The sequence below is a fragment of the Idiotropiscis lumnitzeri genome, chromosome 2 (genome assembly GCF_059441095.1).
Source record: "Idiotropiscis lumnitzeri isolate Australia: NSW breed Sydney's pygmy pipehorse chromosome 2, RoL_Ilum_1.0, whole genome shotgun sequence".
NCBI classification, from domain to species: domain Eukaryota; kingdom Metazoa; phylum Chordata; class Actinopteri; order Syngnathiformes; family Syngnathidae; genus Idiotropiscis; species Idiotropiscis lumnitzeri.
This window is the reverse complement of record NC_142392.1, coordinates 1442846-1459071: the sequence shown is the minus strand read 5'-3', so window position 1 is coordinate 1459071 and position 16226 is coordinate 1442846. Positions and strand designations below refer to the sequence as shown.

The 16226-nt window shown below is 47.4% G+C and overlaps 1 protein-coding gene across 7 annotated transcripts in view; it reads right to left on the bottom strand.

Annotated features, from left to right (window-relative positions):
• Positions 1-16226, bottom strand: part of foxp2 (forkhead box P2) — a 95437-nt gene that overhangs the window by 17776 nt on the left and 61435 nt on the right. For 6 of the 7 annotated variants that reach the window (XM_088285802.1, XM_088285794.1, XM_088285831.1 and 3 more), the window contains 6 exons: positions 13869-13958; positions 6589-6726; positions 5139-5228; positions 3794-3983; positions 2419-2761; positions 1142-1246 (listed from right to left, as the gene is read on the bottom strand). In XM_088285802.1, coding sequence (XP_088141928.1) covers positions 1142-1246; positions 2419-2761; positions 3794-3983; positions 5139-5228; positions 6589-6726; positions 13869-13958 — 956 coding nt within the window. The remainder of the gene's footprint in view (positions 1-1141; positions 1247-2418; positions 2762-3793; positions 3984-5138; positions 5229-6588; positions 6727-13868; positions 13959-16226) is intronic. The other variant, XM_088285822.1, reaches the window with a different exon arrangement.

Below are 16226 nucleotides of genomic sequence, written 5' to 3'. Positions count from 1 at the left end.
AAAAAACCTGAAAATACAATTTTTGTTTAAAATATCAAACAAATGCAAAGGGTATTTTCGGGATCATTAGAGTTAGTTTGATTAACGAAAGATGCGTTTTTCGCTTGGCTCAAATTTTATTTTGAGAAGGAAAAAATGTTTTGTTTTCAATCGTAGCTTTCATTATCTCTAATAGCCCGGGTTCGATGTGACGCATCGTCGGCGAGGGACGTGTCGGGCTGCTGCCGTCATTTACTTTCACCTCGGATTCATTCCCATGCAATGGTGTCAATTAAGGTTCACAATCTGAGTTGATAGTGCGTGAAAATGCAGCTTAATAAACTGTCTGGCTGTTTCGCCCAATAAACAGCGGCTTTAATGCGCTTCATTCGTAAGCCGGATGAGTTTTTGGCTTTGCAGCGGAAAAAAACAAAACAAAAAACCAAGTCACAACAATCTGCGGACTGCATCCACGTGGCCGTTTATATACACACCGGATCGTTATTTCACAGTTAATTACAAATCTAATTAGAATATTCAAATGAAAGCCTTCTTCTCCGAGTGAGTGGCGGCGTGATAACCTGTAATCGTCGGCGCCGCAAACACCTTCCCTCCTTTGATGTCCCCTCGCTGACATCCCGGCAACAAAGCCGGCCAATTACAAATGAGCTAATTAACTAAATTGTTGATGGAGCATGAAGAGTTCATTGGCTCCGCTGCCGAATGGCGGGCCTTTGTTGTGGAGGCGAGTGTGCGGCCGTGCGAGTTGCCATTAGCCTTTTGACGACTTCCTCCACAAGCCTATCAGGCGCTTCCACGCCGCGGAGGAGATTTGTTATGGATCACGACCGGCTGGGTCCGGGGCCGCTCGAGCCGAACCCCGTCAACGAGCTGTCGGCAAGGTCAAAGAGGCAACAGAGAAACCCCGTTCAGCATTTGTGCCTGGGCTTTAATCGCTGAGTTGATTGATCTTATTTTGGGGCATTTTTATATTCATAGCAAATGGTCTTCAGTACGCCAGTGATCGTAGTCCTTCGCAGAGGATCAAGAATATATAACTGTGACGACTATTATATTGTCGCTCCACGTGTTGTTGCAACGACTCACGAAATAGAAATATGAGCTTGTGGACGCGACGCACGTATTCCTATCTTAATCTTACTTCAAAAACTGTCCAAAGTCTTCGCAGATGCTCTCGCAGCCGGGCCACTTGCACACGCCGTGGCCGTACAAGGGATGGGAGCCGCCGGTTTCTTCATGCTGTGAACTGCAGAAAATAGAGAGGAGAGGCCATGAGACAAGTTCAAGTTTGGAGACATGATGCAAAAAAAAAAAAAAAAAAGAAAGGGATTTTGGATGCGAGGAAGAAGAACCTTTTATTTCGGATGCCATGGGATACATTTGTAACTATTATGTCCTCCTAAACCAGAATGTAAGATGCTAACTCATATGGTCAAATATAGATGTAAAAAAAAACAAAAACTAAAAAAACTAATCTAAAATGAGGCATTTTTGGAAAAAAGTCGAAAGCAAATAAAAAGGAAATCCCCAAGCCTGTTCGCGAGCCCGCCGAGAAAGCCCACCCGATTAAAGATGACAGTTTAACCTTTCGGCTGTCGGCGGCTTTTTCACGGGGGGCTGACCCCGCATCGATCGGCGGCGTGTTGGTAAGCAGCGCTCCCGACAATACTCCTCGTTCGATCATGAGCGCGCGGCCCTCGAGACGCGGGCCGATAACGTCTTTTTCTCCTCCGGCTTCCTCCACGTATCCTTTTTTTCCCGCCTTGCGGTGTCACGGCGGCGATAGCATCTACTGTAAACCAATTACACAACACTTCCACCTCCAAGCAGCGCTACCAGAAGGCCTTATTATAATAGCGCCCAAGTAAAGCCTTTGAATAATGCATGTCCCGATATGTGAAGAGTCAGTGTTTTGGTGCACGGGTGCATTCATAAAACACGCCATCACAAGGATAAACATCCTGGAAACGCCACTCAAGGCATCGTGTATTCTGTTTACATGACAAGCAAGCAAGGAAGGTAATTTTCCAAAAGCGGCAGAAAGCGCTAAATACTTAATGTCGGCGGGGGTTATCTCGTCTCGTCTCGTCTGCCGGGGAGGTTTGTTGTTGTGTGCGTGCCTGCCTGCGTGTCTTCCGTCGCTAGCTTTTGATATCCACGCCCGCGCGTTAGCTAGCGCGCGGGCGCTCCTCCTCTGGGACGACAAACCTCTTGTTTTGTGATCAACTTATGAAACAAATAAACAAAACATCTTGTTTTCCCTGTAGTTAACAATGGCGCCTCTTTGAACGGGAACAAATAAGACGCGTGTGCACAGTTGAGACGGAAACAAGCTTGTGTTGTTATTTGTTTCATCTGGTATTCTCTTTTTTTTTTTTTGTCTGGGATTCATTTTCATCGCATCGCACTGATGTTTACCTCTCGCGCTCGCGTTCGCGCTCGCGTTCTCGTCTGTGGTTGAGGACGGGGGACTGTCCGTTGGCGATGGAATGGTGCGAGATGGGCGGCGACGCTTTGGGCGGGTTGGAGGAGGAGGTAGTTGACGACGAGTTGCTGCTGCTGCTGCTGCTGCTGTTGTTGTGGTTGTTGGTGGAGAGGTCAAGGCCGCCGGTGCCGCCCGCGCCGCTGTTGTTGACGCCGCCGTGTTTGATGGCGTTGTCCTCCATGGCGTGGCCGCCGCCGCCGCCTCCACCGCCGCCGCCTCCACCGCCTCCAGTTACGTCCTTCCACAACTGCTGGAGCTCTGCCGGGCTCAGGCCGGCTGCAGTGGAAGATTTTTTTTAATTTTGCGATGCAGACATTCGGAATCAGGTTTTCATCATCATCATATTTTGCAATATTTATTCATTGAGATTTCGGTTCCGCAACAGGGAAAATTGTTTTCTGAAATGTCTTGGGTATAAATAACAATGCTTGGTAAAATCCGTATCGCGTAACTTAAAAGCCAAAAATGGAAAAATCTCAAAAACCTCAAAAAGCCCGAATAATAATTCATTTATTAAATTATTAATATTAATATTGTTATTTTACTTTTTTTTTTGGTTTTTTTTTTTAGGAAAAATGGCAAAAATAATATAATAATTAAAATAATTTTACATGTAAAGTTCTTTTTTGTAATTTATTTGGTTTTATTATTTATAGTAAAAAAGAAAATATTTTTTTACGTAAAATCCTAATTAAATCAGAATGTGTAATGTAATGTAGTACAATTATTAACTCGCAATTATTTAGCGAGTGAGCTTAAAGTAGAAATATACGAATGGAGACATTTTTACGGATTCAAACAAAATGTCCAAATGAACGCAGAAAAAAATTTGAGAACTGAGACTGGTGTTTACGTGGGCCCACCCTTGCACGATGCAACATTCAGCACCACGGAATTGCTTCTTCTATCTCCCCGCCGGCATTCGGGGCGACAACAAACAAAAGGTGTTTATTTTGCTCTAGGCAAGAAAAACGGAGCTTTACTCTCTCCCCTTTTTTTTCTCTCTCTCTCTTTCCTTGGAAGTAAACAACAACAAGAGCAAGGTGACAGAGTGCTCGGGAACAGACAAACGGCAAATACGGACGCAAAAATGAGCTATGGAAGCTTCGAACCCGATCATGTGGCGAGTTGGCGACAAGGCGGCCGGCGGGAGGAGCATAGCAATGAGGGCAATGCAAACACGCCGACGTACGGCGAGATAACACGGGAGGGTCGCAGGTCGCATACCGATGAGCGAGACCGAGCCAGAAGCGTCCGACCAACGTTTGCGCCTTCAACGCAAGAGGCCGATGCGCTCTGCGGGCTCACCTGGCGGGGGCAGAGTCTGTCCGGGCAGGGCGGCCTGGCCGGGGGCGGGGCCGGGAAGCGAGAGCAGGCCCTGCCGCTGCATGTTGAGCAAGTGTTGCTGCTGCTGGAGCTGCTGCATCTGCAGGAGCTGCTGCTGGAAGACCAGCTGCTGGGCGGCCAGCTGCTGCTGCTGCTGCTGCTGCTGTTGCTGCTGTTGCAATGTGCAAAAGTACAGAAGCAAAAACAAAACATTGCATGTTACCATTAAAAAAAAAAACCTCAAAATTCAACAAACGATTTGTTCCAACTTTAAAATGCTCCCATCTTTTATTCATTTCATCGAAACGTAAACATACTAGATAGACTTCTGAAACACGTTTCGCTTGCCAACATTGCGATTTTTCAGATTCAATACGACAAATATTTATTATTATTTTCTTTTTTGTTTTTTTCGGGGTGGACGGGGTGTGACTTTGCTTTGTCAGCACATTACGTGACCTTTTATCTCCTGTATCTTTTATTACGCTATTAAGCTGTCCTCAAGCATCCTTGAGAGGGAGAGTGACGTTGACTTTTAATATATTTCAGCTTAAAGTTCAACGTGATACACTCAGGTCCATAAATATTGGGACAGAGACACAATTCTCATTTTATTTGCCTCCAAAAGCCACCGCGGTGGATTTCAAATGAAATATCGGCTCCAAAGGTCATGGGTCAATGGATCTATCCGAGTTCATCGGACGCCAAAGGAAATGAGCAGCGCGGCATCGTTTCCCGATATTTGTACCGCGATAAAAAAAGGAAGGAGCGCGCAATCACAAGCTGCTGCATAATGGAACGATACGGTGAGGCGATGCCTCGTCGCGTCCCATCGCACCTCCTCTGGAGAAATAAGGGAGTCGTTTCTATTCCATATTCCGCGGCAGGCGAAGAAGAAAACAATTTACAAATCCAAACAGAAACAAAGCCGCCGGGAGGTCGCGCGCCGCTTCCTGTCGGGGCAACGTAATGGGCAGACCAAGAAGAAGCGGCGCCGTGTGTGTTTTCGGATCAATTTGACGGCATTCGGACGAGAGGCCGTCAAGCCGCTTCTGCGATCGGCAGCCGATGAGAAGGCAGCGATCCATTTGCGTTGACCGGCTGCCCGTCAATGTCATTCATGAGCGTCACACCGTGCAACTCGGGCGCGTGGAAACAATTCACTAATGAGTCGCAGCCCGTCGCCTTTGGCTTTCTTTTCTATCAATTGTTGTTGTTGCTCGAAACACTTCATTAGTCGAGCAAGTCGAGGCATCCTCTGCATTAAGTAGCTCGGATTGATGATTGGTGGGAGAAAAACTCCCCAAAACAAATCTAATCAAATTACCTCTTTAGCCTGCTTGCCAGGATGTTGCTGCTGAAGAAGCTGGAGATGAAGTTGCTCCTGCTGTTTCTTATAAAACTCCTGCAGGTGTTGCTGCACGCCAACAGACAAACACACGCACCAACGTTAATCCATACAAGCACACGTCGCCAAATTTGCTTTCTTATCGCCGCTTTTTATTGCGATGTACAAGAAAGATTTGAATTCATTTACAAGTCCTCGCGTAAAATGCGGCCGGGCTTTTCCTCCAAATATACAGCTCCGACTTGCTCATTGATTATGCAAAAAAATGCTACACATTATCAGGAATGTTTTTGACAGCGTTTGGAATTTGCATCTTTCTTCCGTCTGGACGAACGCAATTGAAAGTGTGAAAAACACAAACTTGGATCGTTTGCGCTGTCATAGAAAGTGAGTCGGACAAACTTAATTAATGGCAACTATGTTGTTGTCGTCTTCTTGCAAACGACAAAATGGAAATGCGCCAAGCTGCATTGTTGACGACGTGGTTTTCTTTCTGCCTTTTCTGCAACTGACTTGATCCAGCCATCTGATTCGCTAAGGCGACCTCGTTAATGGTTGCAGAAGCACCTGTTGCCTGAGGTACACACTCGACAGCTTTGTATTGTGGTTAAAACGGCGACAAAGACGATATGCAATCGTAAAAAAAATAAATAAAATAAAAATGAATGGGAGGCTAAGCGTCTCGCTCCAGTCAGATTATGAACATAAATCAACAGGACGTTGCTCTCAGTCTCATTCACAACGCGTATTTCCTGTTCATTAAGCGCATCTGATGCTTTTACGAGAACACGAGCAAATCTGCGCCAAGACCGCTCACGTAACCCGTATAGTAGCCAAATCGAATTGTCCCGATTAATAATTGAACATTTAAGTGCCTTTAAGTTGCCACGGCAGACGCGGTCGCAAAGTCGACCGCACGCAATAATAAAGAGGAGCAATTGTGACAAGTGAAAATCTTAATTAAACAATCCTCCTTGCTTTAATCAAAGCCTCAAATGAGGAACGTACGTCAACTCTGACACGGGCGCGTTCCTAAACGTTACATCACGCGTCATCACTCAGCACGTGTGGTGGCCCGCAGTCCCACATGAGGGAATTGAACCGGCGACACGTGGGAGATGCTTAATTAGAAGCAATTTCCAGCTTCCTCTCTGTAAAAACGTGTCAAGGGCGTACGGAGCGCACTTTTATGATCACACGAATGCGACGCACAACTCGATCTCGCAACGCTTCTCGTTGTACAACTTCTGCCATTTTCAGTATTACAGCGCAACTGCAGATGGGATGTGGTGGCACCTTCAGAGTGGCATCAGGGCCGATAAGTGCTATTCTGTGCGTCGCATAGCGCTTCTGATTCAGATTCTTTCTGGTTTCTTTGTGAGGCAGATTATGTTCGGAAGTTCTAAACGGGGGTGGGTTGAGTTTCTACCTGTTGCAACATGACAGCCTGCTGCTGCTGGAGGAGGGCCTGGAGCTGCTGGGGGGAGAGCACCTGCTGCTGGAGGATCTGCTGCATCTGTTGTGGCGTGATCACCTGGGGACTCATCATGGCCACTGAGACTGGAACCTGCCACGTGACGGAAAATAGATATATTTTGTTTTTAATATAAAACGGGTGCACTGGAGGTGGCGGGCTAGAGGAGACGCTGAAGGACAGGTGGGTGCCGTGCCTTTGTGTTGCTGTTCTTATTTTTCCTTCCTCGCCATTCCCGTTGGGAAAAGGAAGCCATTTAAATAGAAGTGGACCTTAATTAGCAGGTCCCTTGAACTCCCTTACTTGAGCTATTCCTATCAGCAGGGCGAATGTGAAACAGACAGGAAGTGGATTCAAAGCGCTGCCAGCCCAATGTCGATGTTGTTCAAAAACATCCGTTGATGGATTCCGCACATAAGAAAACCAACTCCACTTGAAGTCTTCCAAACGGCAGCTTGTCAACAAAGGATTTTCACCACAATTTGAATGTCAACGTGTCGTCACGCCCAGGCGGATGCTAATTGCGTCCGTGTTTGTCGTGCGGGCGGCCACGCCGGACGCCGGCCGGCGCGTTGTGTCAAGGGGCCAATAAGACATCCCTGTCCTCATCGCCGGCTAATCAAGGCGCCTTGATTACTTTCCACGCGTGCCTCTCCTCCCTCCTTTGCCGGCTGTCAGGCCTTGACACGTCCTTGTTTAGCTTCTCTCCCCTTCCCGGCCCAGGTTCTCCCCCCTCTTTGATTAGCTGAGACATTTGCATGGTCACTACACATTTTTCATTTTAGAAGTCATTATGCATTAGTGGCTCCTGATCGCCCGCCTTGACTAATCCTGATGAACTGAAAATCACAGCTGAAGGTCAACTTGCAGCCGGCCCCTGCCGCACATTCATATTCATATTCAAACAAATCCTGCCTCCATTGTTCATTAGGGTCTTAGTGAGAAGGGACTCGGCGGAAGGTGCAAGAGGAGGAGGAGGAGGAGGTTGGTTGGTTTGTTGTTGTCGGAGCCGCGACATGGCTCCTCTCCTCTGGACGAGGAGGAAAGGCGTGCACAACAAGCGGGAGGCGGGAAAAAGTTGCAAATTAAACAGCCCACGTGTAATTATGCAAATGCCGCGCTTACACCTTCGACGCCATTAACCCTTCAAGGTACATTGGCAAGGTAAGTAATTAGCCGGCAGTCACGACGGCTTCTGTCGGCCCGCCGTGACAGTAGCGCAGAAACAACATTAAAGACGCACTCATTAAGACGATTAATTGGATGCTGGCTCCGAGATGTTTTGGTGCACAAAAAGCAGACGAGGCTTACGATTTAACATAAACGTATGCGCATGCATACATCAAGTGAAATTGCATTTCAATTCCTCGCTGTACTTCAAAGTGCTTCGGTGTTGTCTAAGTGGGGAAATAAAGGCCTTCATGGTCAAATACCTATAAGATGAATTATGCAGTGAATTTATAAAAATGCATTTTAACAAAGAACAAGGCAAGCGGAATGACAATACAAACTAAAAAACGAGTTGAAGACACCTGAAGAAAAGCGAGAGATGAAAACAAAGGAGGAGAGAAAGCGCCAGCGGTCCATTGTGAAGTGCGGCACAATGCTAATTCGCCGCATTTAACGGCGTGCTTTTCTGCTTGACGTATCAGAGGCGAACAGATGAAAGCGGATAAGTAATTGCTCTCCTGGTTCGCATTCTTCACTGACAACCCATAAATTTAATTTTACACACACGTTCATTTACATTTTCGAGTATATGACATGATAATTGCGGGAATATAACACCTCCATTCGGCGAGATGCCTCACCGGTGCTTGATTGACGGGAGCGGCGAATTGAAAGGAACAGGGGGCTGAATTGCTTCGCCGAGAAATGATTTTGCCACGCGGGGGTGAAATTAATGAGCATTTACTCGATGATGACGATGGCGGCGGCACAAACATACACTCGCCGCAGAAGAGGAGACATGATATCCGATCGTTGCGTTCTCATCCACGAGGATGCTTCGCCGCCAGTTTCCAAATGACGCTCACACTTTGACGAGACTTGAAATTAGCAGAAGAGGCCGATTGCAGGCTGCCTGAATTGAGTACGACGCACGATTACTAGAAAGTAGGGAACAAACGAAATGGATTTTTTTTTAAGCTGATGCCGAAAATGATAATAAAAAATCCGCACAGTTTGTGTTTTTATTTACATTCCAAATTTCATGAACAAAGCAGTTTGGGCCAAGACTTTTCTCCGCCTATTCCAGGCCAAAAATGTAACTGACGGCAATTGCCGTCGCTGGCGTTCCTCGTAAGGATTCCCATTGACGACATTTCACGTCAATGGCACTCAAGAGGTTATGCGTTAAATATTGGACTTCATCTCGAGAAGCAGATTTCACTCTAAAGACAATATCATACTCAAGAGCTTTGGCAGCGCGAACGTAACCCAGTATCTTAAAAAGGGGTCAATTTCTTATAGCGAGCTTGAAAAACACCTTTTAGAAGGACTGGACAAACGTTCCCACCATTACGCAATTTCCACTACGTGCTGTCGCTAAATGGCGTTTTCGGACGGGCCGAGGCGATAGGCCAGTTCAACAATTAGAGGACAACTCGCCATGTGTGGCGGGAAGCGGTGATTGGACGTCAGCCGTAAACACGGGTGGGAGGTGTGGGACGGTTACCAAGGACAAGAGCTCGGTCCGGTAGCGTCCGACACGCTGAGAAACGGGAAAGCTTCAAGCTGGTAATTACCGAGGATCCTTGGCAGGGACAGCCGCTGCTAATTAAGCCCAGAGCTTGTACACATGGAAAGGAGGCAGAAAGACAATGAAAAGCAGGCCCACAATCAGCAAGCCCGATTCCCTCGTCCCAAGGGGGCGGGGTTAAAACTCAAGCCGACCCTCCTCGCTTGTGGACTTGTGACCTGGCGGCTCCCTGGAGCTGACACTGCTCATTTACTATCCAATTAGTGCCAAACGCGGCAACACAATTATTGATGGCCGCCACTTTGGGCGTGAGGGGGTCTTGGCCCCCGGAGGCACCTGCCGTAGCCAGCGTGCGACTCCGAAGTTCAAGTGTGCGCTTGGAGTGCATGTTAAACGACGCGCCGGCGCGCCTGGCGGCGTCTTGGCCTTAAAAAGGGAAGATCGATACTGAAGATTGTCAGGACTCCGGCTAAGTAGATTACGCAATGTTTTCCCCAAATCAATTTCCATAAGCGCTCGGCGGTACGCGGGAAGCTTCATTTATCACAACATAAAGAAGCATCATGTAAAAGCTTCTAATAAAAGGAGCCCGAGGAGATTTGGTGGGGGTTTGGTTTGGCTTAGTGGAGTTTTCCCTCATTGATTTATCTCGACATGCAGATCGACGTTGATTACGCCTTTTGAAGGCGCCGCTCGCTTGTTTGTGACGCTATCATTGCAAATAGCACGGCTATATCGCTCAAGTGGCGCGCTTCGGCTGGCGACGGATGGCGCCCCGCGGGGTTTGGAGAAAAATGCTGAAGTAGAGAAGATGCTGAAATAGAGTGGAGTGGGTGGAGTGGGGGGGGGGTAGCTGGCAGTGGCACTCGCCTGTGATGTTGCAGGTAAGTCGGCCTTCCACTGGATCAGCCTCTTCATCAGTGACACACAGTAAATTACAAGTGCTTCAAGCAGCTCACTGAATTACAGTTCATCACTTGGAAAGGCTTCCAACAACCCCCCCCCCCACACACACACACACGCCCACACACACCCGCACACACACACCCGTCACCGGCGGGGCCCAGGCGTATCAGATCTGGCGGTTAGGATCCAATTAACACCCCGGCCAGAATCATCTGATTGCATGTGTAAGTGCTGGTAGAACTCGTTTATTGCGGCCATGTATCTTCTGTCACAAGGTAAATTTGTTGCCGCTACATCAAAGGTCTGAGATACTTCTTTTTCGCCCCCCCCTACTCCTCTTTCCTCTCTCCAAACTCGGCTATACAGCGCCTTGGGGTTGCATTTCAACTCCTTTTGCATCACAAAGATGAACCTGCTCTGTCCTCGCAATTTACCAAGCTTGTCCTGTAGGTACAAAAAAAAAAAAAAAAAAAGGAGGAGGAGGAGGAGGAGGAGGGAGGACCGGGTGGAGGAAAAAAAAATTGTTTTCCAGTTCGAAAAAAGCAGTTATGTTTGACTTTAAATGTGCTGACGCCCCCCCACCCCCTCTCGTCCCCGCTCTTGGAGTCAACACGAGTTTTGCTCATGAATACATCATATTTTTCCCCCACTTTTCTGCGTGGCCTTTAGCTGTGATCACTATTTTCAGACGCAACCAGCGGCTATTCATACATGGAAATGTGAGCTCACAGATATTTCTTTTTTTTTTTGGGGGGTGGGGATGCATGCTGATGTAGGCAAACCTGCTCTCATCAACACTTTTTTTTTTTTTTAAATCACTTGTGAAAGTTATAGAGGAAGAGTGCAAAGCAGATGAATTAAACAAAGCGCTTTAATAAAAGTTGAATAAAAGTCAAAGTTCCGCAGGTGGCAACTTTGTGCTGCAAGAGGAACAAACAGCGTAGTGGCGACTTCATGCAGAATACCACAACACAATATGCATAGGAGGTGCAAATTGGATTTTTTGGGGGTGACCGTCCTCACGTAACCATAAACTGCAATTTTTTAAAAATTAATTTTGCATTTGCAATTTAATGCACAAATTATTCCCCAAGATTCTTTTACCGCAATAAACTGCGACACCACCCAACAAGGATAAAAGCGAGGGCGCCGAGCTCCGAGATCTCCTCAACTGGCACGTGGCAACGGCGAAAGCCGCCTTGGGTGGGTTTGGCGCAGCATGAGGACGCATTACGCGCACGCCAATGAAACTGTCGCCGCGCGCCGGCTTCGGTAATCCTCCCCGCCTCTCGTTGTCGCCGTTTCTTTTATTTGCGTTTCAAATGTCAGTGTATAAACACCTTGCACGTGGCCGATACGAGTGGAAGAAGAAGAAGAAGAAGTGCGTGGCGTTGAGCGCATCATGGCGGCGGCGGTTTGGGGAGATTTAGCGTCAGAAATAGGTGTTTATTGAGCGCTCCCGTGGGCTTAGCGGGTAATAATAGAGCTGTCACATTACGCAAATGTGCAGAAGCCGAGCTTTGCGTGTTTGTATGCGTGTTTGCGACTCGTTTCTTTGTGTGCCGGTGCCAGAGCGCCATCGTCAACGCCGCCGAGCCAGCCAGCGATCGAGCGGATAGAATTAGTCAGGCGAGAGCGACTTTAGCCACTAATACGGGTAATTAAAACTGCAAGCCGAGGCACTTAGATGCTTGTGTACTAAATAATTTACATGGCGTGATCTATGGATCATTTCCCTCTCTTAAATACCAAAGATTGGCGAACAAGAAGGAGGAAGACGGCGGAGGATTTATCAGGAAAGCGGGATGTCACGGTGGTATTAATCCTTTCCTCACTTTCTGCTGTGTTAATCACGCACGGGGATCAGCGTGCGTGCTGGAAAACACGTTGGAAAGAAAAAGCTCCCAAAATGATTGCGCTGTCGAACAGCCCGTCGTGGAATCTGTGGACTGGTAACAAGCAGAGCGGAAGCATTTTGAAAAATGATTGAATATTTTTTGTGATTTCGATTTTTTTCAAGGTCATCTCGTCGTTTTTTTTTTGAAGCATTACAATACACAAATGTTTTGCTTTGGTCTTAAACGCAAATGAAGTATGAATTCACTTGAATGTAGTTTCGCTACTTCAATTGGCCACGTTAACACACTAAACTATTTGATTCATTGAAATAATGAAATGAAGCAAACTTCCATTTTGTCGTAATGTCCATTTTGAATTTGATAACTTGAACATGCCTCGTAGCAAATAAGTCAAAGTAACCAAGGGGCCTTTTTTTCCGTAAAATAACCTCCTTGTCGCCGTTTCACAATGACATTTCCACAACAAAAGCATTACGCCGATAAAATGTCACCTGGAATGAGTGCCATTGGACTGGCTCCTGCAACGATGTTCTTGTGGCGACTTTTTTGGGGAGGCGGGATGTGGACGATGTTAATAAAGGCCGGCTCAACAGTTGGATTAGCGACGGCCGACGACAAGCCCGCCGAATCATATCGATTCTTATGGCCAACAGCGAGCAAGGATGGAGTAAGCAAATGTAAATATTCAATATTTACCTTGTGGGGCTGTTATTCGAGGCTTGGACACGGCCCGCCGTGCTCCCTTTCAATATTGTCTCTTCACTACGTGTTTGTAGACCGGGACGTATTCAAGAACGAAGGCGAACAAGAAGTTCAACGGCAACAATACGACATCTTTCCAAATAATCAAGTGATATTAGCACTCCCGATGTGCGGCGCTTTGCCGAGCGTATCTTTTCCTAATTAAGCCAGCGGGGGGGGGTGACGCCAATTGAAGGTGTTGCCATCGGAAGATTCCGCCAAAACATCGTTGAGTGACGCGCGCGCCAATTTGCCACTCCTTAATGGCGTACAGCCCTCGATGAGGCAAAATCTCCGCGACACGCAAACTCCCTTGAGTTGCGTTCGTTGAGGCCAAATAGGAATGACGATATCACAAAAAAAGTCCGGGAAGGACAACAAAGTTCCTCGAGCACAATGAGGAGCGTGAGATAACGGCAGGTGTCGGTGCGGCGTGTGAATGCGTACATCGGCGTGACAGAGGTGGAAGCGCGCGTCGACGCAAGTGTGACCTTTTCTGAATCACCGACAACGGGAATAGACAGCTCACAGTCAATGAGGCAAATTAGCCTCGACACGCGGATAAAATTAGCAGCCTGCAACCTGCTAGGATGGCGTCAACAACGTTAACTGATGGAGAAAAAAAAAACGTCTTGCACGTTATCGGTAGCGTCACATTCACCGCAATTAGCGGAGCCCAGAGTTCAAAGCAAACACGGTGAAGAGGCGTTTAGCGTTTATGCTAAAAAAGTGGAAATCCTTTCAACCCAATCTTGTTGAATTTTGATATTGGCAAATAAGCCCGCTCCAAAGTATTCGGATTTGCCGTGACTCGCTTGGATGTTTTTCACATGCCGACGTCGAGCTTACTGCCGAACACGGCTCGTCCGGCTTTAGGATTGCGCGACAGATCCGAGAGGGATTGCGAGGGCAAAATCAAACACACTTGTGGAAGGGATGCAATCTTTTGGGGGGGTAAAGGGGAGGGGGGGGGGGCGCTTGTTGTATTATAGATGGACTTTGGGCGATTAGGTAGGGAGCCGTTTTACCTGCAATGGACGCTGCCTGTCCTGGCTCTTTGGAGATTTCAGGCCACAGCCTGGCTGCTGCAAGAGTAATTGCCTCGCTGCTTGTAGCGCCTGCCAGGAAAGACAAAAATGAACGGGTGAGAAAGGAAAAAATGGATTTCTGACAATCCAACACGATAAATAACATTTGTCTGGATAATATAAAAACAAGAATTGAGCCGTCTAGTGTGTGCTCGACTGAAATGCCCACTTGGCTCTCTGCGCATTAGCGCCACATTTGCATATTCATAATAGCGACTTGAAGTCCAGCTAGCATCACGTGAAGTGTCCCCGGGAGCTGTAATTAAAGTGGACAAAAAAAAAAAAAAAAAAAATCTGCATTGGATGCCGAATGAATTCATTAGCCGGCCTCTTTTTTGGAGCTGTTCACTTCACTAAAAAAAAAAAAAACAACGCCACAAGGCAACAACGAACACAGTCGCGTTATTAGCGCAGGTGACGTCACAGTGATTACGTAATGTGTTCCCAAAAAAAAACTCAAGATGGCGCTGTTCAAGGTTTGGTGAATTGGTACGCTAGCAGCTGGTCTCGCCGCTTCTCTCCTGTTCTTCAAGAGCGGACGGATGAAAGCGTGCAGCGGCGAACATCGTCGCGCGCAGCTGCTGCTGCTCCACATTGCCTGCCGCCTGCCGCATATCTCCTACGCCCGGCCCATCAGCATCAAGTGCTTCCCACAAAAACTTCACAGCCTGCGAGGACACGACGGGAAAAAAAAAAAAAAACTTCTTGGGGGAATATACGTGGCTGCGTGCCGGTAACCATGACAACAGCTGCATATGACGCGTCTGTTTGAACAAGTACATTGAGATGCCGAGCAAACACGACGGGAGGAGGAAGAGAAAAAGAAAATGAGATTGGGATGGGAGGGAAAAAAAAAAAAGTTGCCATGCTTATGCCACTCGAGGGAATGTCGCCAGCGTGATCAATTACGGGAAGGACCGAGTCGGGCGTCTGCACACGAGGAGCCAGACTCAAGTAAACAAACACTTGAGTGGGGAACTTGGTCCGAAATGCATTGATCCGTCTCCTTGCCACGGGGAGCCCAGTGGCCACTGCCTCATTTGCATATGCGTGTGCGTGTGAGTCACGCGGAGCCTCCGAAAAGTTGAGTGCCAAACAAACAAAAGCATCCGAAACAGAACCACGCATGCAAGGAGAAAGCTGAAGATGATCTCATCAGCTTCGGCGACCGTTTGTACATTTTATTCAAAAAGAAGCTGACTGCATGTGCAGGCGGCCATTTTGTGCGTTTCCGTAAAACCCGAGAGAAGAGACATTAAAACATGTTCCGCCCCGCAAAATGCTGAATAAGTCGCCATTTTGTCTCGCTCCACAACATTCACACAACAGCACAAAACGCAGAGCGAGAAGTCATCAAAAGTTTGCTGAAGAGCAGCACAAGTCGACAAAAAAAAAAATAAAAACGTGGCACGCCGCATACCTGCCGTCTATTTAAACCGGGTTGCTATGCACAAAAAAAGTTGACATCGGCGCTCTATTAATGCACACATTGTAGAAACGGCACAATGTGACACATTCTTGAGAATGAGAACGAGAGCTAGACAGAGGGGCGGGGGGGGGGGTTAACTCGCTATATAAATAACAAAGCACTCAGAGGCATATTTGATGTTGATATCTATCACTGAGCTGGGTAAAAAAATAAATAAGAGGAGGGAAAATAACAGGGCGACCGAGAGCGTGACACGGGGATCCTAATGAAAATAAGATTCGGCCCAAATGGAACCGCTGTAATTGGTTTCAGATAGTGAGGTCGGGAGAAAGGCCATACAGGCGAGTATTATGCGAGGGGGGGGGGGGGCAAGAATGTTTACACAGGCATTCCTGGGCCATATTAATAGGCATGCACAGATCACTGGAGAGAGTGAAGAGGAGACTGACAGATTGGGGAAGGGGCGGGCGCTCAAAAAAAAAGGGAGAAAAATAATACATCATCCCCGTCCATTCAGCTTCTCTGTGTTTGGAGCAAGCTAATAAGGAAGAGGCGTCACAATGCACCTTTGTAAAGGAGCATGCAAAGACCTTCAACAAGCATGAAACACATTAGCCGAGCCGGCCCAGAAAGCATTACAAATCTCCAGATTGCTTTGCTTATTGTGTGTGGAGGATCGGCCGGGCGTGAGCGTGTGTACACAAGGAATAAGCCATCCGCTAAGAATGTCACTCTTTCAAATCCACCTGGAGAGCCGCGCGTTATGCAGCCGTGACATCCGAATTGGATATGTCTGAAGAGCTGTGACATTGTGTTTGGACAGCGCAGATCACTTCCCGCCTGCTGCCACGTTGGGAGTTGTTGTTATG